This window comes from Epargyreus clarus, unplaced genomic scaffold, assembly GCF_041222505.1.
Source record: "Epargyreus clarus isolate Ecla_fem2 unplaced genomic scaffold, WU_Ecla_fem_2.2 ptg000005l, whole genome shotgun sequence".
Taxonomy (NCBI): domain Eukaryota; kingdom Metazoa; phylum Arthropoda; class Insecta; order Lepidoptera; family Hesperiidae; genus Epargyreus; species Epargyreus clarus.
Genome location: NW_027332213.1, coordinates 9,383,485 through 9,406,378, shown reverse-complemented (window position 1 = coordinate 9,406,378; position 22,894 = coordinate 9,383,485). Strand labels below are relative to the sequence as shown.

General features: G+C 33.1%; 5 protein-coding genes across 6 annotated transcripts; 2 read left to right on the top strand and 3 right to left on the bottom strand.

Moving 5' to 3' along the window:
* Positions 1 to 45: 45 nt before the first annotated feature.
* LOC140742266 (kynurenine formamidase) lies at positions 46 to 2,794 on the bottom strand. The gene is made up of 5 exons (XM_073073117.1): positions 2,495 to 2,794; positions 1,948 to 2,069; positions 1,320 to 1,514; positions 621 to 797; positions 46 to 261 (listed from the first exon to the last, which is right to left on the bottom strand). Exons 1-5 carry the CDS (start codon positions 2,698 to 2,700, stop codon positions 155 to 157), a joined length of 807 nt encoding a protein of 268 aa, XP_072929218.1. The 5' UTR covers positions 2,701 to 2,794; the 3' UTR covers positions 46 to 154.
* An 803-nt stretch (positions 2,795 to 3,597) lies between these two features.
* On the top strand, positions 3,598 to 5,213 carry LOC140742265 (DNA polymerase delta subunit 3). Its single transcript, XM_073073116.1, has one exon. It carries the CDS (start codon positions 3,848 to 3,850, stop codon positions 5,174 to 5,176), a length of 1,329 nt encoding a protein of 442 aa, XP_072929217.1. The 5' UTR covers positions 3,598 to 3,847; the 3' UTR covers positions 5,177 to 5,213.
* A 174-nt stretch (positions 5,214 to 5,387) lies between these two features.
* Positions 5,388 to 10,630, bottom strand: wda (will decrease acetylation). The gene is made up of 12 exons (XM_073073115.1): positions 10,323 to 10,630; positions 10,094 to 10,248; positions 9,387 to 9,761; positions 9,103 to 9,247; positions 8,741 to 8,819; positions 8,251 to 8,389; positions 7,986 to 8,168; positions 7,619 to 7,771; positions 7,208 to 7,355; positions 6,798 to 6,966; positions 6,160 to 6,391; positions 5,388 to 5,534 (listed from the first exon to the last, which is right to left on the bottom strand). The coding sequence occupies exons 1-12, from the start codon at positions 10,389 to 10,391 to the stop codon at positions 5,429 to 5,431; spliced, it is 1,953 nt and encodes a 650-aa protein (XP_072929216.1). The 5' UTR covers positions 10,392 to 10,630; the 3' UTR covers positions 5,388 to 5,428.
* Positions 10,631 to 11,491: 861 nt separating this feature from the next.
* On the top strand, positions 11,492 to 17,940 carry stck (LIM zinc finger domain containing stck). Of its 2 annotated transcripts, XM_073073111.1 has the most exons (9): positions 11,492 to 11,693; positions 11,814 to 11,868; positions 13,292 to 13,405; positions 13,779 to 13,891; positions 14,088 to 14,280; positions 14,626 to 14,767; positions 15,138 to 15,254; positions 15,807 to 15,948; positions 16,464 to 17,940. In XM_073073111.1, the coding sequence occupies exons 2-9, from the start codon at positions 11,861 to 11,863 to the stop codon at positions 16,655 to 16,657; spliced, it is 1,023 nt and encodes a 340-aa protein (XP_072929212.1). In that variant the 5' UTR covers positions 11,492 to 11,693; positions 11,814 to 11,860; the 3' UTR covers positions 16,658 to 17,940. The 2 variants fall into 2 exon arrangements, with proteins under 2 accessions (XP_072929212.1, XP_072929213.1); XM_073073112.1 differs by lacking the exon at positions 11,814 to 11,868.
* A 73-nt stretch (positions 17,941 to 18,013) lies between these two features.
* Positions 18,014 to 22,490, bottom strand: ATP6AP2 (ATPase H(+)-transporting accessory protein 2). The gene is made up of 8 exons (XM_073073114.1): positions 22,343 to 22,490; positions 22,133 to 22,263; positions 21,873 to 21,971; positions 21,463 to 21,606; positions 20,868 to 21,008; positions 20,448 to 20,577; positions 19,998 to 20,137; positions 18,014 to 18,444 (listed from the first exon to the last, which is right to left on the bottom strand). The coding sequence occupies exons 1-8, from the start codon at positions 22,392 to 22,394 to the stop codon at positions 18,265 to 18,267; spliced, it is 1,017 nt and encodes a 338-aa protein (XP_072929215.1). The 5' UTR covers positions 22,395 to 22,490; the 3' UTR covers positions 18,014 to 18,264.
* Between the last annotated feature and the right edge of the window lie 404 nt (positions 22,491 to 22,894).

Sequence of the window (22,894 nt, the reverse complement as noted above, 5' to 3'; positions counted from 1 at the left end):
TTTTATTTGAATCCATTTATTCATAAAATAATAAATTACAAGATTTTCATACATACATTTCTCTAGTTCTGCCGCCAAATAAAGCAGTACAGTAAAATGATAAAAATGCCGTTACAAAAAAGAAAGCTTATGAGATTCGCTTGTGTCTAGTGGATTAAAAATGAGTAAATTCTTGTTTAGGGCATACAGCCACTAGACGGAGAGGTGCACCTGTGCCTAATCCAATATTCATTGGCAGTGCAAAAGCTGTACATCCATATTCTGAAAGTAAAATGTATCATTACAATATGATTCATACTTTATACACGTGTTAAATCCATAGATTAATACTCTGCTATTCAGTTGACCTGGATTACGTCATCGCACTTTTATTATGAAATATGTATATAGGTACACGTACAGGGTAAAAGACAACGAAAATTTTCAAACCAAAATTGATTAGGGAGGTAGTATACTATTTAACGTCAATGGCGTGTTCTTGTAATTACTTGATGTAAATGATTAAAAATACCTTACCTTAAGAAGAACAAGAAAAAGTTATCAAGATGTTCCTTTCTAAAAACATTATTCATTAAATATTCTTACTCAGTAATTTTTACTAAAATTACCCAAATATTTACCTGGTACTGGCATATCTAATTTCACATTTTCGATGTTGTAGAGTCCCGCTTTGGCATTTATTTTATGCACTGGAAAATCTTCGCTAGATCCAGGATCTACGGAGGCGACATCAACACCAATACCCACGACATTCTTATATGATGTAGTAATCCACTCCGCCACTTCAGCGCTAAGACCTGTAAATTAGATAATTGGTCAATTTAAACCTACCTACGCATACTAAATGCGACTTTGTAAGGTGATTTTTGTACATGAAAGATGAAGGATTTCTTACATTCAGTAAACTATATATTTAATCTGCATCTAGATAGTACTAATACTTAATTTAACTATGTACAGTATGTACAAACCAAAACTAAGTAAAAACATCTAACCTACGGTAAATATTTCTAGAAGACTACCATGTACCTATGTATGTAGTAGATATACCTTCTTGTCCCTGTAGTTCCGGGACTAGAATAGGGCTACGGTATCCCCTGCCTGTCGTAAGAGGCGACTAAAAGGGGCTTCCGGGGTTGCGGGCGGCAAGAGTGCGGGCGCGTACCTTTCGAAGGTTTCCCCCTCGAAAGATATACCTTCTAACTTTCTTGTCTTACGTCATTAATCAATGCAAACTTTCTGAGTTTATTCTGTTCGCATTATTTAGATAACAAAGTATCTTTTTTCGCATTAATAATATTAAATGTAGATAAACTTACCCGGAAAATTAATTGTGTCATTATTACTAATTCCTAGATATCTCTTTTTGTCACTAGCAAATTTAGACCATCCGAATTTAAATACTATTAAACAGGGTTCTCCGTTGTTATCGTTTAATAAATAATCTAAATGATGTTTGTAGAGAACAAAGTTAGGGTCATCGTTTACCCTTGAACTTACATCCACGATTATCACTGGAAACAAAAAATATATTGTTATATTTTTTATTATTAGGTACCTATACATTTATTTTTAGGTACCTCATATGACGTATGAACTATATTAAATATACTTTTAATCTAATACTAATACTTAATACATATGCATCATTATCAATATTACATTAAATAATATAGATGTGAGAGGTCATATCATACTGCATTGAAGATATTTTTGTAAAATATAACTTTCTTTTCTTTTCAAAACAAAATACATATGACACTTTTTTATTTCTATGGATTATGTATTCCCAGGATTCCCAGTCAATTTAAGTACCTTGGAAACTTTATTGTGTTTAAGGACTCAAGTTCGTGCAATGTAATGATTCAGGCTTAAAATGCAAAACAAAAAATTAGATAATGCCAAAACATCAATATAAATTAAACTCGCGATCTTCTTCATACTTACACGGAACAATAAGCTTTTCCAGCGCTATGTCTGCGACATATTTTCCTGTCCTTTGGAAATGCTGCGGCGCATCAATGTGGGTACCACCATGTTCACCGGCAGTAAATTCGTTAGCAGCGTACCTTTTCATAGAAATCAAAGATGTTTACCTACTCATTTTTTGAAGGAAGTTTGCTAAATATAAAAATAAACCTATAAATTAATGCTAATACATTCCCAAAATGGTGTATATCGATCCCCAGAGGTCAATGACGACCTAAAAATCTATTTAGAAATCAAATAAAAACATATAATTTTATGAATTTAACATATACGACATAATAATAATTAATATTTATATTATACATTAGAGAGGCTGGTAAACTTTGAGACAATGGGGGACGAAGGGGATAGCATTATATAGATTAACATAAGGGCCAACTGTTCCCTAAAACCACCTACAACCCAATATTATCAATATTGCATGCAGGTGAAAAGTAGTTCCACCGTAGTTTAGTTATTACCTAGGGGATAAATACGTACCTACAAATATTTGATAAGTACTCACCATGATCCATCCCTTTCATTCCTTTGAATTTTATCTGTGAATTCAAAGTTCTTCGTGTTTATCCAATAGATAGTATTTTTATCAAATCGATAACTCAAATCTATGAACTCATACTGTCCATTAAATATTATCTTATTTAAAGACGGACGTTCTGCAGACATAAAATTGAGCAGACATGATAATATTACAAATGCCCAAGTAGCCATCTCTAAATAGACTGTACAATCGCACAAATAATTCCCTCCGGCCAAGAGTAGCCTATTCAACGTGGAACTATGTAGGTAGGTACTTAAATGAGTTATTAATGAGACCGTTCCAATTTACCTACTTTTACATACCACACTAGATTAAGGTTTATTTACGGGCACAAATAGTATTTATCTTTCTAATATTTATAAACTTGAAAGGAATAAATCGTGTATATGAATATGCAGAGATTTTACCCCTACTGTTTTTTTAATATAATCCTATTTGAACTATAAAATAAATAATAAAATAGTTTGCATTATTATCGACTCGATTAAAAGGTTGTTGTAGGTTTTCTCACAATGTTTTCCTTTATCGATCAAGCAAGTGATAATTAATTTATAATACGCACATAACTTAAATAATCAGAGTTGTGTGCCTGATGTATTAACCTCTGATCAGAGGTCGAGAGGTGATCGGGGGATCCCCCGATTGACGTGCCGACTTTTATCCACTAAGCTATTACTGCATATACCTACAAGGACTTATCCTGGAAATGGATAATGTGATTTTGAAGGGACTTTCACTCCACACTTCACACTTCACTTCACAAAAATAAACTTTACAGTATAATGCATACTGACGTTTTTTAACAACCTTTTTGCTATGTAGGCGGAAAAACTGTAATATATAATATGGAACATTTTAGTGCTATTCGTCGCCTAAATTTTGAATTCGCCGCCTCCTTTATGGAAATAAAAAAAGGTCGTGAAGATTAAAATATATTATCTGTAATGCAAAGAGTATAGTTTCACTGCAAGCAGCGAATAATAACATCGCGCACGGAGACAACTTTTTAAGTTCGACTCGCGCTGTAAAATCTATATCCACGGAGGATGGATGAGCATCGCGGCAAGTATCGAGTATATCCGAGTGGGTTATTTACACACCCGTACGCTCAAGAATTCGTCTGTACTCGGCGAGTAGGCAAGCCTAGCACGAATATAATCATAGATAATTAAAACTGACAGTTTTATTATCAATTTGTTCAAGAGAGCTGTCATCCGTCAAAAAATGCGGTAAACCGAATGTCAAATATTGTAAATTGTCAAAACGGTTTCTTTTCATAGAAATAATAAGAAATACAGAAACATCGTAAATTTAAAAATGGAAGATATATTTGAAGCGAATAAAAGTATGTTGAAAAGCATGCTTTTAGACGAGGAAAAGTTAATAACATATGTATCACTGAGTAAAGATTTATGTATACACGTGAATAACAGCAAATTGTTGCTCAAACGTATCGTTAACAGTGTTCGGCAGGACAGGCCGGATCTTCAGCTAAATGTTACTTATATATTAAGCGGCGCGACTGACAGTAACAATGCTAAGACCATTGTTTGTCCAGAAGAAGATTTGGGTAAGCAAAAAGAGTCTTTCAAAAACATATTTTTTGAACACATATATAGTGTTAACATGGGGCGGCCTAGAGTCGACACAGCTGCCTATCTAACAGTCAATAAATTTGACGACTTTGTGCTTTGTTCTGGTTTAATTAAAAGCAGTCAATGTGATAAGAGGACTTCAGTTGAAATTGGTAATCTTAAATCTAGTAGCCATGAAATCACTGTACCTGAAAAAAGTAAGTCTTTACCTGCCTCTTCAAAGATTAAGCAAGAATCAGATACAAAGAAAAACAATTATACTGAAATCAAACCTGTATCAAAAGACAAGGAATCTAAGTCTGAGCCAATTATTAAAAAGGAAGTAGTATCACCTAAAAAAGAAACCTCTGGTAACAATAAACCAAAGTTAAGTTCAACTAATGGTCATAAAACACAAAAAGGCATTGCTGGGTTTTTCAGCAAACCAAATAATAGTACCAAAAAGGAAGTAAAACCTGTTATACAGAATGGCAATGATGCAAAAGTAAAAGTAGAAAAAAATAATTCAAAGGTGGAAGAAATGGAAACTGAGCCTTCTAATATGCTTCCAATTAATGATAAACTCAAAAAGGATGATAATGCAAATAAAATTTTGAATGAAATAAAGAAGTCTTCAAAAGTGGATAAAAAGCGCAAGAGGGTTCTGCATGTATCGGACAGTGACAGTGATCATGAAAATAATGATCCATTTGTGGATGATTCCAACACAGAACAAGTAATTACTCATGAATCAGATGATGAAATACCTCCAACACCAACTACTAATAGCATTAAGATTACATCTGGTATAGTAAATCCTAAGAAAAGGCGCAAAGTTGTTGATAAAACTTACACAGATGAAGAAGGTTACATTCTGACTAAGAAAGTAGAAGTGTATGAAAGTTGTTCTGAAAATGAGGAGGACATCAAAGAAGTTAAAGAGAAACTTCAGCCGAAAATAGTCAAAACTGAGACATCTCCTAAAGAGAAAAGCAGTGGAAATAAGAAAAAGGTATCTCCTCCCCAAAAAGGAAAACAACCTACTCTTACAAATTTCTTTAAGAAAGTATAGCAGAAGACAATTATAGGTCTTACTTTGATCAAAGGTTTACGAAACAAAATGTTATATTAATTTTGAAAGCATGTATTTGTTGTGCATTGAAACTATTTGTTGTAGAAATGTTTGAGTTATAAACTCACAATCTATTAAAACCATGATAAAATTTTACATAAAACTCAGTATTTCTTGTGATATCTACTTCAATTAGGATTCAATAAAACCATTTTTATAGAAAAAACACTTTATTTTAAACATTCTACAATCTCATCTTTTTGCTCCTATGGCCACCATCCAGTCTGGGTAAACTTGTACATCCACTAAGTATGAGCACTTTGTATTATAAGTTGATGTAGAGATTTCTTGACCTTGCCTGTGAAAGAATTTGAGTTGTAAATTAATATGACCATAGACACAAGTCACTATGTACACAGAGTTTAATCTCGAAAGTCAGGCATATATCTAAACGATGAGCTTAGATTTATTTTTTGTTTGTTATTTTTTTATAGAACTAGTAAATAAGCATACAGTGGTAAAGTAATTTGAAGATGAGAACCCTTTGTGGTTTGACTCCTGTGGCATCACTGCCACATCTACATCTGCCTCATAACAGCAGTGTTAAACGCTTCTGTGTTCTGGTTTGAGACATACTTTTCTGAGGCGTTTCATCTTAGTCCTCAGGGGAACCGGCGCACCTGTGACCAACCTCAAGTAGGAATATCTAATCATATCTAGAGTTGATTACAGATGTCCCCGGGCGGCAGTAGGCACTTGTCATCAGGTGGATTGCGTGCTTGTCTACTACTCCTATATTATAAAAAAAGAAACTGCAACTACCACCCATGGAGATCTTTAATCAACCTTAGATTAGATTATTGTTACTTGAGGACAACCATAGATGTCTTCAATAAATGTGATTATGTTTTTATTATATAAAACTGACGAAACTGGGGCACACTAGTACATTATATAGTCTTAATTAAATAGAGTAAACTCACTTATTCTTTATATTGCTATCCCAAACAATTTTAACAATGCCATCCATCCCAGCTGAGCACAAGATTGAAGTGTCTAAACATTTCTCATTTGGATCTGGTGATATCCTGTTAGTCAAGCTGGGTTTGCCAACTGCGGACCAATCCAGAGCTGTCACTTTACCATGATGCCCTTTATATTCGTGTACACATGTGCAAGCACCTAAATCCCATACTTTTATTTTTTTCTCATCACCTGTAAACAGTATTTTATGAAGTTTAGTTCCTAGCAGGACCTTTAGTGCCAAAAGAAAATTGTATGTAAGAGTATATCAAATGTGTGAAGCCTATAAATTTAAAGCATCTCTTTTTGAACCATATATTTGTAAACACATTTTCCCATAAATGTAACCCAGTTTATCACTTGTTTGAGCTAAGCTATGAATTGACTGCTAGCTATCCTGCTAAGCAATGCATTGTTGGTTGCTTCTTAAATGTTAATATTAATTTACAGATTGGATCAACCAGATATTCTAAAGTACCCAACTACCCTTATAGGCTTAAAGATATAGTATTTATATAGTACATAATATTCATATTGGTATCCCCAAAGAGTACAAACAAGATATGCATAAGGAAATAAAAATATTTTAATATATTACCAGCACTGGCCAAGTACTTTCCAGAAGGCGCAAATGCTAGTGCCCTTACGACGCCTCGATGCCCATACAATACTCTCACAAAACGGGCGTCACAAACAGTCCAGAGGCGTACACTTCGGTCAGCGCCCCCTGTCGCTATGTACGCCTCATTAGGATGGAATTTTACGCACTAAAAAAAGAAAATTGGAATTAACAGAATATAAAACACGTTGGATCTTGTCCATACAATGCCGTGACAGCTGGAACAAAATAAACCGCCGATATCGGTCGCGGTGGACAAACTATCGCCGTCACGACATATTAAAATCGGCCCAAAATATACTCGGTATGGGCTCGGTGACGGTGCGGTGGACAAACGACCATAGGCTCTTTATCCAAAAGCGAAAAATGATTATTAATAAAATACCTACAGTTACATCAGATGTGTGGCCTGCAAATACACGGACAGGGAAAGTTCTTTCTAGAGACCATAGTTTCGCAGTTTTGTCATGAGAACCAGTCACAATGAACAACCCATTCTTCGTGACGTCCATACACCAGATTGGATAATTGTGCCCTCTGTAATGAAATAACAAATGTGAAAATACAAACTATCATACACATGTTTTATTGCAGATCAAGAAGCAATATGCAGGTTGTCATTAAAAAAAAATAATAATTCACATTACAGCTGCAAATATTCTTAGAGCATAAGCAGGACCATTTAAAAGTTGACTATTTATAAATCTAAAACTATTAATCCAAATCGAACTTTAAAAAAAAAGGAAAAGAAAAAACAAATAAAGTGGATTTTTTTTATACTTATCGTTAAGTAGGCTCACCGATATATGGAAGCGCAAGAATAATCAGAGAGCCTCCATGCTCTCATTGTGTTGTCATGGGAAGCAGAGAGAACTAATTTTTCTCGTGACAAAATACTGCAAGCCTGAACAGGGCCTGAATGCCCCCTGAAAGCTATCCCAGCACCTATTTGACTGAAAATAAAAATAATTTTAGAGCATATACAAGTTATAGCATATTAATATAATAATTATATTATGCCTATTTGGTTAAACAAAAGCACATTATTACAAAAGGTACCTTAAATGGTACCTTTTGTGCAACTAAATAATGTGTTTATTTAGGTGAAATATTGAAATAATCTTTGCTTTGTGAATCAATTAGCAAATTATAAACAATTATACTTACAAGAGGTTATCAGATGGAGTTTCAATGTCGGATGATACATTACAGGCCAGTTCTATTTCAGAAATATTCCTGTTGATTTTTCTGTTCAAATTATTTTGGCCCAAATCCCACAACCGGATTTCTGAATTGCTGAACCCACCACACAACACATTACAATTTGCATCTGTCTTAGCACAGACTAAACTGTAAAAAATATGCATAAATTATTTACAAATTAAACATTATAATAAAATCCAATAACACTTAGTTACAGAAACATAATTACTATGTGTCAGGTGCAGCTATTTTGTATAACTTGAGCGGTGCCAAAGATTCTCTCACTCCCCTTATTGCATCTTGCAAATCATTTATTTCTTTATCAACACTTTGATACTCAGTATGACCATTGCATTTTGAGAAAATATCTGAAATTATAAAAAAAATGTTCAAATTTTATAAATACATATGAAACAAAACATATAATATATAAAATTTAAACAAAAAGGTAATGAGCATTATTTAAATATGTTCTTTCTACATAACAATAGCGTTTCTTTTTGTTGTAGTGTGGCAGTTTGAAGTATGAGTTTGTTTATTGTACAAAGGCTTTATGTATCACATGTATGAGTGTAGCTAGTGAGCTCCCAGTAGGGAGGAGTATATGAATATAAAGGTAAGTTTTGGAATAAGTAGTTTTAACTGTATTTTTATGTCACTTTTCATTAACTTTACTACTAGAAGTTATGAAATAAATAAAATATAAATAAACTAATTACCATTAACATCTTTGGCCTTGTCATCACAATTTGTAGTAGGTACATTAGCTTCTTCTTCTGGTTGATCCTCATCATCCTCCTTTGAAAAAATATGTAATGTTTATAATTATTGTTACTTAATTGAAGTATTATTTAATTTAATATTCATTGTAAGATGTATAAAGTGCAATGTTAGTAATACTCAATGTCTTTTAATTATTAATATAACTTTAATCAGTTTGAATTTTATCGCTTATAGGATATAATTGGATTTCAAAAATGACAACTAAGTATATAATTTTCTTGTCACTTGTAATCTTGACTATAAAATATATGTATAAGCCTGTGTAATGTATCGTCAATTTATAATTTTCGATACTTACATTGTGTGTATTATTGTCATTGTTAATATCTATGTGGAACCAAGTCTGCAGAACCTGTATAAGTAGTACATGGCCATGCTTAGCCAAATAAGCCTTTAAAGTGTTGAGCGAATCTTGCGATAAGTATATGTCATATTTACAGGATCTGAAAACAAAACATTTAATCATATACTCACTCATTACTAATAAAAAAAAGTTATTTTAGGATTCGCAATTTTTTTTTCTATTTTAAGTAATTGAAGTTGTCATAGAATTTAAAAAGATATTTAAAAAGTAATACTTACCTAAACGCTGCAACGGAGGGCCTAGTTTCCACCTCTTGCAATGTGTATATGGAGCCAATATCATCTAATAACTGGTTCATGTAATCCTTTTCAGGAGCTTCATTGTCTATTGTGCCATTTTGTAATGAATTAAATAACTGTTCAAGACTATTTGGTCGATATAAAGCGGAGGGCAAGTTACCATCAATAGGTTGATGGTAGGACAGATCCTTCTGTGGTAATGCGGCTGAATGTCTCTTCAGAAACATTTGGGCAGCTCCGCCATGCCCTCCTCGTAGCATCTCCAGATACAAATGACATAGTAAGGGTGTTAACAACCCTAATAACTCGTTTTTTACTTTCTCATCGTCTATTTCTTTTATGTAGTTTACTAATCTACAAATAAATATAAGAAGATAATCATTATAAGTTTTGGTATAATAATTTAGCTTTATCTTAGCTTTCCTTCTACAACCAACAAAGCTATAGCTTATCTTCAACTGGACTATTAGTCTGTATCTGTTAAATATCTACTTATAAAATAATAATCAATTTTATTAGTAACTATTAGTATTAATTAAACACAATGTAAGGTTTGTTGTTATTAATTGTTATCAATATTAACTCTTAAGAAAACAAATACAAAAGTTAGGCTGCATTATGGCTGCAAAGAAATGTCTGCACAATGGAATGTTTACAAAAATGTATTAATCAAAAGTTTAAATTACCTCGTGTACTGTACATCGTACTGTCCAGGATCGTTGTTAATGCATGAAAACAGAATTGAATTGGCGCGACTCGCCTCGCACTGAACAATAGTAGCTACCGCCATTTCTTCAGCACTCCGACATGAAGAATTGCTGTGATTAAACAAATCTACATCCTAAAACATAAAATCACTTTATAAAGACTACATTTATTTTCATATAACGACATAGGAATTTATAAAAATCTCACGGGATAATTTCGGCGCTCTAAGTAGGAAGTAACAGCTGCCTTAACTGCATCGTTTCTAGTCCTTTTCATTGAAATTATAGAAAAACAATATTTCGTGGTTTTATGTAAACAAAATTATTCATAAAATCCTACACAAATAAATCTAATGAGTAATTTAGTAATTTACTAATGTTTAAACGTTCGTCAATTAATGAATTCAATAAAATCACCCACAAACGTAACTATCACTATACTATTACTATTATGTGTTTTTCTTTTCTGTGTTTGTGACTTTGTGTCATTCAAAGAATTACAATTAAGAAATTAAAGAATAGTTGATGGCATAGGCCATAGAGGCATAGCCACCACAGGCTATACAATTAGTACTGCCAGATTCTGTTATAATTTACCTATACTTGTGGAAATATTTAATAGTACTATTGCGATTAAGAATTCTTTATTTTCAGTTTACGTGTAATATAGGGGGTACTCATTTTATACTTTTTATCAAAATCCCAAAAATAAGAATATCCGAGAACTAAGTCTACATACAAATATTTAGAAACTTAAATTGCGTCTATCCATCCAAATCCATCATTCCATATTATTGATAGACTGATAAATGTAGATGAATGATGATCAGTTTGTGCGCTGAAAGTTTGTAAACAAGTTGTTGTAGTCTAAGAAGCGATTGTAAAGTATTGTAAAATATATTTATAACCCAAAACGTATTTTTGTGTGTGTGATTGTTTTTCGAAACAGCTATCATCTATGTTGTCGACTTGATGAGTCATTTTCCAATTTCCCCATGTAAAGAGTTTTTAGCTTTTGCGTTAATTAAAAAATATGGCTTTAAACAGTAGAACTTATGTTATTTGTCAATGAAATTAATATTTTATACCATTATTATTAAAGATTTGTAATAATATATGTTAATGAAGGTTGAAATATATTCGTTAAAATTATCCACTTTTTAGGTGATTTTGTCAATCTAGCAACATTATGATCGTCAGTGGCGCCTTTGCCACACGCAAAAAAAAAGTTTGTCGGAGTATAGATAAAAAAATAGACTAAAGCACTCGAATTCAAAATTGTCAATAATGTCATAAAAAATAGATGGGTAATGGAGTTTAGATGTTCTGTGGTAATGTCAATCAAGCTGTCATGCTGTCGTGAATAAAACTATAAAATTACTCTTTGCCTTTGGTTTGTGGATTGGATTGGATGTGGATGATGCGTTAAGCGTTTTATTGTGCTATCATTCTTATTAATTGTGTGATTCTAAGTGTCTTGCATATTATATCAGTCTGTATTAGTAAAATAAGCATTTTTAAGTGATGAAATAGTTAATGTCAGTACAGGTTACTATATCGAGATACAATAACAATTTATGTGAGTATTGGTTCGTCCTGATTCAAAGCTATTTTTGAGACCGTTGCGTCATTTAAGCAGCCTGTTCTCAGATTCGTAATTTATTTTGTGTTTATAGTTAATCATTTTCGTTTCCAACAGAAAAATAGTGATCGTGTTGTTCTGAGCCCATTCCATATAAGGTGAAAATGCCAGGGTAAGCAAGATTCAAATGTGGGAGTGGCCTAAGTGATCAGCCTACACATTTGTAACTCCATCCATGACATAATGTCATCACTGCCCTCATGTTCACTGACTAATGTGACACTCAGATAAACAATCCATTTAAATAGCACTAAAATATAGGCATACAATTTGCTTGTTGGCTATTTACCTCATTTACCATTATACCATGCAGGTTCTAATTTATTTAGTTATTTAAGGAAAACATTTTGTATTATTGTCCTGATATTGAGCACTTTAGTAACTAGTCAGCTGAGTTTGAGAGAGTGAGAGTTGCTAGCAATAATGTAATAAATACTCTGTGCTACTTCTACTTTTCTTCTACATTTCATGTCAATGCTATCCCTCTAATCAGTATGCTCCATATTATAGTGTAGTGGTTGGAATTATTCAACATGCCCAATTATTGTTCAATTCTGGTCTATATCTCAATCTGTTGACTGTATGTTGATTAGTTAAAATTATTGCTAAAATGAATTATTACTAAAAAACAAAATTGGTGTTAGCGTGAATTATAGTTAGTTTCCTTAATTAAAGTAATTTTGTAGATTGTATTGTAAGTCTGTAAGTTCAAACTAAATAGCAGTAATTAATGTAATTTTGTCTATATTTATTGAAGTGTAAATATATAAGTTCAAGTTAAATAGCATGAACTTATTAAATAAAAACTTAACACAAACTTTGTAAAAACTCAATATATGTTTGAGTCTGTCTTTAATACTATGTTATGTTTCTATTATAAGAAATTGTTTTTTATGTTTATTACCTATCTTTCTGACCATATGTTTCTGTGTAATTTAAACAATAATGAAAACAAAATATTGAAGAACCTAATGCTGACATCATGTCTAATTTAACCTTCACATGAACTAACTATGAACACACTCTCAGTGCTTTAATTGTACTAATTTTTTAACTGAACAATAAGTTGATTTTGGTTATATTTCTACAATGATTTTAATTTTCATTGATGAATACCAAAAATTATATATATCCTCATATTTGGGATGAATAAATTGTCAATTTTGAGTCTTTTGAATATTTATTTATCAGCAGTAAACTTCTGTAGTTTTAGGTACCTACCATGAAATACTACACCTACTGTGTTTTTCATAGTTGTCTTATACGTTATATAAAATTAGAGGATATTCACTCCACACTTGTCTATAGAGCTCTATATATACCTACTACATACCATATACTATACCAGATATGAAATTATAACAATATGTACATGGGTTATAGAGTTACTCAATGTCAATTTGTCACATATGTATCATGTAGATTTAAATTTACTTTAGTACCATTAAGGAAATCCATTAAAATTATATTTTTCCTCTTATGATTCAGAACTGCTTCTGATGATGTATACTCACCGAATACACCTTTTATTTTAGATTAGCCACCATGTCTCTGGACAATATGTTCTGTACCCGCTGCGGTGATGGATTTGAACCGAATGAAAAAATTGTCAATTCTAATGGAGAACTCTGGCACACTAACTGTTTCGTGTAAGTATTTTTAAGTTGTTTATTATGTTCAAAGGGTTTTATTTTGAAAGATTAAGATAGCAAATGAGCATACAATCAACCTGATTGTATGTGGTCACTGTCGGCAGTAGACATCTGTAAACAACTTCATATACAACTTTGTAACTCCACTTGAAACTTCTGCGGACTAATGATAATCTCATAATGTATACTTTACGTGGTATGTGGATAGAACTGATATACACCCATAGGACTATGGACCATACACCAACATGTAAGAACAGAAAGAATCATTTGAAACAAGGCTCATTAATTAAATATGGATAGCTATATGTATAATTTTTCATAAATATGTATAATTTCTTAAGTATTGAAAGTGATTGTATAATTTTAGGTGTGCACAATGTTTCCGTGTATTTCCGGAGGGGGTGTTTTACGAATTTGAGGGACGCAAGTATTGCGAGCGTGATTTTCAAGTCCTGTTTGCGCCCTGTTGCAACAAATGTGGTAAGCCAAATGTGTTTTTTTGTAAAATTTAAGTTATTGAATGCTTTGTCACGTGTGACTTAAAAAATTTACATTGATTATTATAGTTAAAAGATTACACATAATTCATGATCTTTTAATGTGGTTCTTAAAAAAGAAGCTTCTGTGATCTTTAGGTCTAACATACAAGAAATTTATTTATGATTTCGTTCAATAGGAGAGTTTGTGATCGGTCGTGTGATAAAGGCTATGAATGCGAACTGGCATCCGGCTTGTTTCCGCTGTGAGGAGTGTGAAGTGGAGTTGGCTGACGCTGGGTTCATCAAGCACGCGGGTCGCGCGCTCTGCCACGCGTGCAATGCTCGCATCAAGGCTGATGGGCTGCAGAACTACATGTGCCATAAGTGCCAGTAAGTTATTTAAAAACAAGACCTTTTTTCAGGTTTACTATTTTACTGCTTAATATTAGTACTTATGTCTGGATGAGATGAGTCTAGATCAAAGCAAAATTCTATTCACGCTGGCTCAATATGGATTAGAAGAGTAGTCTTTACACACACCTTTCAGAATGTAGATATCTTGCAGGCCATGTGTTTTCAGTATGATATTATATTACTTTCCCATAATTTCATGTAACTATGAATCTTTAATTTATATATAAAACATTAAAGGATTATCTTCCTTTCACTGTACCCTGTTATCTCAATAGCAATGTATGTTAGCATTTAATTGATTCCAAATTTTGTATTACACAGTGGTGTGATCGACGGTGAGCCGCTCCGTTACCGCGGCGAGGTGTACCACGGCTACCACTTCACGTGCGCCACGTGTGGCGTCGAGCTCGACCACACCGCCAGGGAGGTTAAGAACCGCCCCGGATACGCTGCCAACGATGTGGTCAGTATACAGCTTAAGACTCAACCTTGTGAGCTTTACCGTGTATGTTTGACAGGTTTTATAACGAAAATTGTATGATCAATTCATAGATTAGTAATATATACTATAAACGTATCTATGGATCAATTTGATAAGTTTGAAGGTAATAGATCTGTTTGTAGTTTGAATAGAAAAAATTAGGTATGTATTCATAAACCTTAGATCAACCACAAATATCTGAAATATATTTAATATTTAAACAAAATTTTCTTTATCTACTAATAATATTTCTGTAAAACCTACATGAAATATATATTTTTATCTTAAATGTTTATCTAACCTAAAATGTCTGCTCAATGTAACTAATGATTTATTTGTCTGTTTGTTTTAGAACAATCTCTTCTGCCTTCGTTGTCATGACAAGATGGGTATTCCCATTTGCGGTGCGTGCCGCCGACCCATTGAGGAAAGAATCGTTACTGCTTTAGGCAAGCACTGGCATGTTGAGGTAATTAACTAATTTATTTATTGTTCTAATGTTTCCCATTAATATCTCATAAAATGGGGATTTACGTTTCTTAATTATATAACCGTTAAATACAATTAATTTTTTTTTTTTTTATAATATAGGAGTAGCAAATGAGCATGCAGTTCACCTGAAAGTAAGTGGCTACTGCCGCCCACGGACATCTGTAATCAATCTCAGATAGGATTATATATTCCTTCCTGAGATCGGCCACAGATGTGCCGCTACTCCTGACGACTAAGCTGGAATGCCTTGGAAAAGTATGTCTCCCTTAACCCAGCAGCGTTTAACACTGCTATTATGAGGCAGAAATGGGTGTGGCGGTGGTGCTGCCGGAGTCGACGCTCAGAAGGTTCTACCACCTTCAAAATTTAAATTGAATATTCGCCTTACCAATTTTAATAAAGTATAAACATGTGTATACGAAATTTCTTATAACACAGGATGTTAGATGTGTAAAAATATTACGTAGTTCTACTTATTCTGAATTGATTTGGCATTTCGCGAAAACTAAGGTTTTTATTTCTTCGACAGCATTTCGTATGTGCTAAATGCGAGAAACCGTTCCACGGCCATCGACATTACGAAAAGAAGGGGCTGGCGTACTGCGAACAGCACTACCACCAACTGTTTGGTAACTTGTGCTATGTGTGCAACCAAGTTATCGCTGGAGACGGTAAGTCTTTTCGGATTTTATAAGTGCGTACTTATATTTTACTTCTCTTGAAAATTTCGTTCCTAAATAAGCTGTTCAGATAGAGATAACGGTGAAAATTATAAAAATGAAATTAAGTTTATGTTTATTATATAGCCGAAACGATACCATTTACTCTGATTAAATATATAGATTTTAAAGCTATTAACAAAACGATTCCGTTTCGAATGATCATGAATGTAGTTCCCATTTCCTGGGAGACTACAGAGTGGTAGAGTTGAAAATAAGAAAGACCAAAAGTAGTGAAAGTTTTGTGCAGACTATTTTTAAACAGATGAAAACGCGCATAATAGCTGGTAGGGCCCATTCATATCTGGATACATTGGATGCGACATATACAGACCTTGGCAGACAAAATAATATTTTTGTATACAATGAGTACTTAGCCACATGCTAAATTATTACTCTGTCCTATAAGGCCCATATGTCACGCTCTATAAGTATAAATGGATTTTTATATATGTCGCTTATTGCAGTGTTCACTGCGTTGAACAAGGCATGGTGCGTGCACCACTTCGCGTGTTCGGTGTGCGACACGGCGCTGAGCACGCGCAGCAAGTTCTACGAGTACGACGAGCGCCCCGCCTGCCGCCGCTGCTACGAGCGCTTCCCCGCCGAGCTGCGACGTCGCCTCCGTCGGGCACATCACTACACCGTGCGACGTACATAAACACACAAGTATACAGTGTTGCCAATCTAAACTAAAAGCAGGATTCGTGCTTAAAAAACAGTAGAGAACAGTAATTTTTATAATATTTGATTAAACGAGTACGTATAAGAAAAAGCCGACATGTAAGGTTGTCTGTATGTTATATAATACGATACGTACGTGTTCTCACGTAAAGGTATTGTTAGCGTGAGAGTCGCGCTGTTTCGTGCTTTTCCATTCATATTGATTTTTTGTTTAACACTGGATCGCCAATACGACACTACTATTTAGTACGCAAATACGCCATGTTACTATGCGTAGTATTAATGTAAGGAATACATCTGCTGGACCTGCATTAACTCGGCGGCCGGAAATACGTTTGGTGTGTATACAGACGTAGAAGTGTCCTTTCATTTCATAAACTTCCACATGTTAAGATGGCAATTCTGTTTTTGTATGATTACGAACGAACGAATGTAGTAAGAAAAAGGTCAAGTTATTCAATTTTTATAACAAAACTTATCAACTGATGTTTTGTTAAAGCATTATTGATAGTTATTTTAATAAATCGTAATCTATAAATATATAGTAAATATATAAGATAATAATATTAATAGTGACTTATAAAACATGTTATGTGCCTTACAACAATAATATAAATTAAATGCTAATTATGAGATTCTATGTTTTTGTAATGTTTGTTAGTATATGTAAGAAATATTTAATTCAGTTACTGCCATTAATATATCCTAATATTAGACACTAATAAATAATACATAATTTTTGAATTATTTTTTGTGTATTAATAATAAACAAAATATGTAGCGATTGTTAAGATTATCATACCACCTCAAATATAACTAAATCTATATTCATAAACATATATATGAAATAGGTGCTTTAACAAATACACAAAATCAATGTAAAATTAGTTTGTATATTTTAAGTTCATGATTTAATAAAAACAATGTAGAATATTTTTGATACTTTAATTTCACAATATAATTTTTAACATTTTCATTCTACTTGTGTAATTTGTTCTGGATGCTTCAGATATTTGTTTGAAAATATTTTAAACTAGATCTTATCAATCATAAATATTTTTTTCTACTCTATGAAATCCAATCATAAAGTTATATGGTTGAGACTATGTTTAAGTGCCTTAATTGATAATTAATTGTTAAGGAATGTAACCTATGTATTTAAATAACATTATAACATTATTAAATAATATTTTAACGTCAAATAAATTATTGTATATTTTATGGTGCCTAAACAATTAATAAAAGTTATATATATTTTCATCGTAGTATCAATTTTAGCTAAACTTACAATTTTGCTACATGAAGAAAGTGGGGAATTTTAAAACACATGAAGTCCTATAATAAAATCTGTAATCACAACAACACATACCAACTTTCAACAAAATAATATTACCAATAATACTTTTTCAAATTTATTACATACACATAAATACTACTAATGTTTTGATAAAGAACAAGCCTCGCTTATGTACAGGAAACTAGTGAAAGACTTGAAGAGACAAGTGGAATAAAGCGAGATAAGATATTTTAGTAGATTCACTACTAATAGTAACATTAACACGACATAGTCGATACAAGATGAATTTAGTTATCCTTCTTCATCCTGGTGCTAGTCATGCGGTAAATAATGGAGTCCCTGCCAGGGTCCATGTCCATTATCGCGTAGACGATAGCAACCAAGGTGAATGTGAACACCACTCCGAACCACAAGAGAATGTTAAAGATGGCGGCGTAATCGGCAGTGTAGGAGTCGTCTTCGTGAGTCTGTAAATGTAAAAAATATACATGTAATCAATTATCAAAAAGACTATAAATTCCACAATATACAAATTTCAATATATATCGGATATAATGAATCTCACGCAGCTTTTTTATTTTCCGTTTAAGACTATTAATGCCCAATAAGTAAAGGTGAATCCATTTCAGAGGTAACTGAGTAAAGGTGAATCCATTTTCAGAGATAACTTTAATTGAAGTGTGTGTGACGGCGCAATATGCGTTTAGGGGGCGTTCAAGTATTACGTAACGCAATTTGGGGGGGAGGGGGGGGTCTTGTAAAACGTTACGATGCGTTACAGGGGCGGGAGGGGGTCTTTCTTAATACACGTTACGTAACATTTTTTAATAAAAAAATAGAGAATTAAAACTCCTAAATTGGCAACCCTTTTCATTTACGTTTTACGGGGAATCCCTTGAATGAGTGGGTTCAGCCGAACTAAGTCCTGAGTATTCTGAGTTACACTAAGTATAGTACAGTATAGCAGTATATATGCTTTGACTATACTTAAACTAACTTAGAATACTCAGGACACCTAGTTCGGCTGAACACGCCCAAGGATAATAACTATAACATAACTTTTTAGCGAGTTTAGGGTAAAAATTGACACTTGAGTGTTACGTAACGTTTAGAGAGGGGGAGGGGGGGGGGGGGTTATAGAAAAACGTTACGGTGCGTTACAAGGGGGGGAGGGGGGGGTCAAAAATCTTCAAAAATTGCGTTACGTAATACTTGAACGGCCCCTTACTGTAAAATGTGTATATTGATGAAGAGGTATACTAGATATGAACTTTAAGATCAACAGATTCTTATATTAGTTCATACTTTGTAAAGGGCTGCTGGCTGTATAAGCTTATTGTATGATAAGAGGTTACTTGGTCAGTTTACCATATCAATTAGCTTTCTAAGGTCCTTCAACCTTGACTTGTATGAACACAACAACTACTATCGCTTTTATATAGTACTTAAGTCTCAAAGTACAAACTAAAAAGATATTTTAATCAATTACATAAAATTCTATATTCTTGCTAATTAGTCTACCAAAACTACTCGTAATTAACCTACTCGTAATATTGTTACTAAGAATATTGGTATAAAACCCAAAACTGGGAACAAATAGCTAACATCACTATCGCCGCTACTTGATTCGGGTGGCACTGGGTCTTCCTCAGGTGGTTCATCATCCTTGAAATAGATGTTAAGCGTTGTAATAATAAGCAGCCATAATCCTGTACTATGAATTGTGAAGCTTCCATTATATTATAATATGCATTCTGGAAGGCTAATTAGTCTTGGTGATAAAATAAATTATTTGAATATCATACTTGGGATTTAGATGACCATTACTTGTAAAGGCGAAGGGTACCACAATAGGGACATGACTGTCTGTCAACATAAGATTCAGGAGTTAGGACTACATTGCAAACTATAGGATGTATAATAGGAATTTGCAATGTATAATAATGTCGAGGATTAAAAATAAAGTCAAACTCTTAAACACAAAGTGAAATCTAATGTATATCAGTCATAAATAACTCACCTGCAGGCTTTGTTGACGTTCATTAGGCACGGAGCGCACTGCACGGCGGGTGTGGGCGACGTCAGTGGCCACTGCGGTCACTAATACGGAGCCATCGTAAGCTTTCACAAAAGCATCACTCAACTCTCGGAGGGCCTCACCTAAAACATTGATAATAATAAAGATTGATGATTCATAATCAGTCTCTTTCACATACGAGAAATATAAAAAAAATAATGATCATAAAAGCGGCGAAAAGAGAACTGACTATTTTGCAGCTCCTGTTAGTGTAATTTGTAGTACAATTTTTTTATTTGTGGGTTGAAAAAATTTAATCATAAAATTAGACTTTCATTGTTTCAGAAGATATGTGAACATAATTATATTATGAAACTTATGTTGGATAAACTATTAGCTTGTTTTTAATGAAGATTAACTGCATTTTATTGTTATAAAACATATGTAACTTACAAAGCAGTTTCTTAGCTTCTTTAGTTTGGAGAGAATTAGGACCGTGGAAATCAGATAAAGCATGTAGGGATCGGAATCTGAAGTTGTAAAAATCTACTACATTATCAGCAGATATAGCTCCACTCCTGACCTGTGAAGACAAACCTCAGTTATTTCAGTATAGATTGAAATAAATAGTTTTTATTTTCATTTATATAAATTAGATGCTTATATCAGTCTATTGATATATTTATGTAACCAACTCTAAATTATAGGACAGAAGTCCAAAATGAGGTCTATGTATTTGAATTAAATATCCATAAATAGAAGTCTGTTTTAATGTTGTCAACATGAAAATCTGGATGAAAGGACAAATATATTTTCAATTGACACAAAAATTTCAGCTTACTTCATACTTGTTTACATTTCGTGCAAAATTACCTTAGAAATCAAAGCCTTCAGTGCCTCTAGTTCAGTCAGAAACTGGTAATCTTCCTCCACTGAGTATTTTAAATGTTGCAAAGACTGTTTTGACAGCTTAGGTGGTGCAATTTCGCCAAATACATTGACATAGTCATTGAACTGAAAATGAAAAATAAGTTAAAACCGTATGATAACAATCAGCCCTTTGTAATAATTATTTTAGTAATTATTAAGTCTACTATGTCTATGTTTATATTGGCATTAGTATTTCCATCAGTATTTCAGCTTTCACTGATGACAAAATGTAAATCAGTAATGACCCTGGTATATGGTGTACCAAAACAGTATATGGTAATAATACATTACAAATATGTAAGTGACCTAAAACCGTTACTGCTCCTCTAAGATTGAGGGTTTTAGTCAAAGTCCACCACACTGGCTAAGCACAGGATGCATGACCCTCATAATTTTGGTTAATATTTCCTCACAATGTTTTCCTTCATTGTTAAGACAAGTGAGGTTATATTACTAGTACACTCATTACTTTGAAAGATCAGAGGCGTTATAATTTTCAAGTTTAATTTAATTTTTAATAAACTCAAAGTAAACTTACATCATTGGGTTCAGACAGCCTAATGTTGACAAGCTTGTTGCCACCATTTGTGAACCTCTGCTTTATTCTATGTTTCAATGCATCATATGTGTCCGGTTCATACTCGTCCACAGTCAAGGGGAATGTTTTGATCTTTGTAGAACCCTGAAGATGATTTAATATGACAGAGATCAGTACATCAACACACATAATTCATAATTGTAACAAATAGTGAATACAAAGATTGTAGCCATCGATTATTAGTCTTATGCATTTTTTATTGGATGGGATTTTTTTTATATATAAGAAATGTGTTACTGAAAGTCTTAATTTTATGACAAAAAACCTCTAACTCATTTGTTCTACTTCAATGGTCAAGGACACCATTTTTATGATTGAAATTGGGAATAATAAATGTAAGGTTTACTTACACCATTGCCGAGGGATGATACACCATCAACGTACACCTCCACAACAGCCTCAGGAGTGTTGAAGGGGTCTACAATAGATAACCCAGTCCATTCTGAATTCTGAAAAATTTACAAGGTTGACATTAAAATTTCTATATAATCAAGCGAGAACATCAAACACGACCTTTATTTTGTAAAAATATAATGTATGAACACTACTAAAGATTATAAGTTAGAAATCGATTTGCGTATCGGAAGACATGGAAAAAAGAAATCATTACCTCTTCAACAGATAGGCCAAGCGATGCGGAGAAGATTTCTTTGAGAAGGCTTTCTAACGTCTTACTGGATCCCGAAAATTTCAGGGAGTCTGGACTATGTAATACGCTAAATTCACCCGTCGCCTGAGAGCCTAGACATACAAAAATTAAATTGTTAATTGCAAAACGAAAGATTGAACTTTACACAATAGAAAGCCTTAAATTACTTACCAATCACGGAAACAGCGAGGATATACCAAAAAATACCCATCGTTACACCCATTACGCCCGTTTCAGAAACCTAAAATTCTACAATCACAGTTTTTGGTGACTGATTGTCATATGATTAAAGTCTTGCCAAGTAAAAAAAATATTTCATGAAAAAAGCAAAAAATTCTCTACATTTTGTCTATGTTCCGATTAACGGATCCATTTATATCCGTATATTCGAAACACAAAATACTATTACTACGAGTTGGGATTTTTGAATGTGTATCTAACAAAATTATGATATACAAAAACATTCATAACATTTAAATAATATCCTCTGAATCACTGAACGTAGTTGCTTATCTAACAGGCTGCAAATTTAGATATAGCTAATGTCTATACATTAACAAAATCTAGCAAATATAGCTCTTTGAGCTATAATTGCTGGAATTTAAATTTACATCCAGATATTCCACCGGAATGTCGCACCGGAACGTCTAATCGGAACCGCAATATAGGTCTGTGGTTAGTAATGATGGTTGTTTGTCTGTGGTTTGTAATGATAATTGTCAA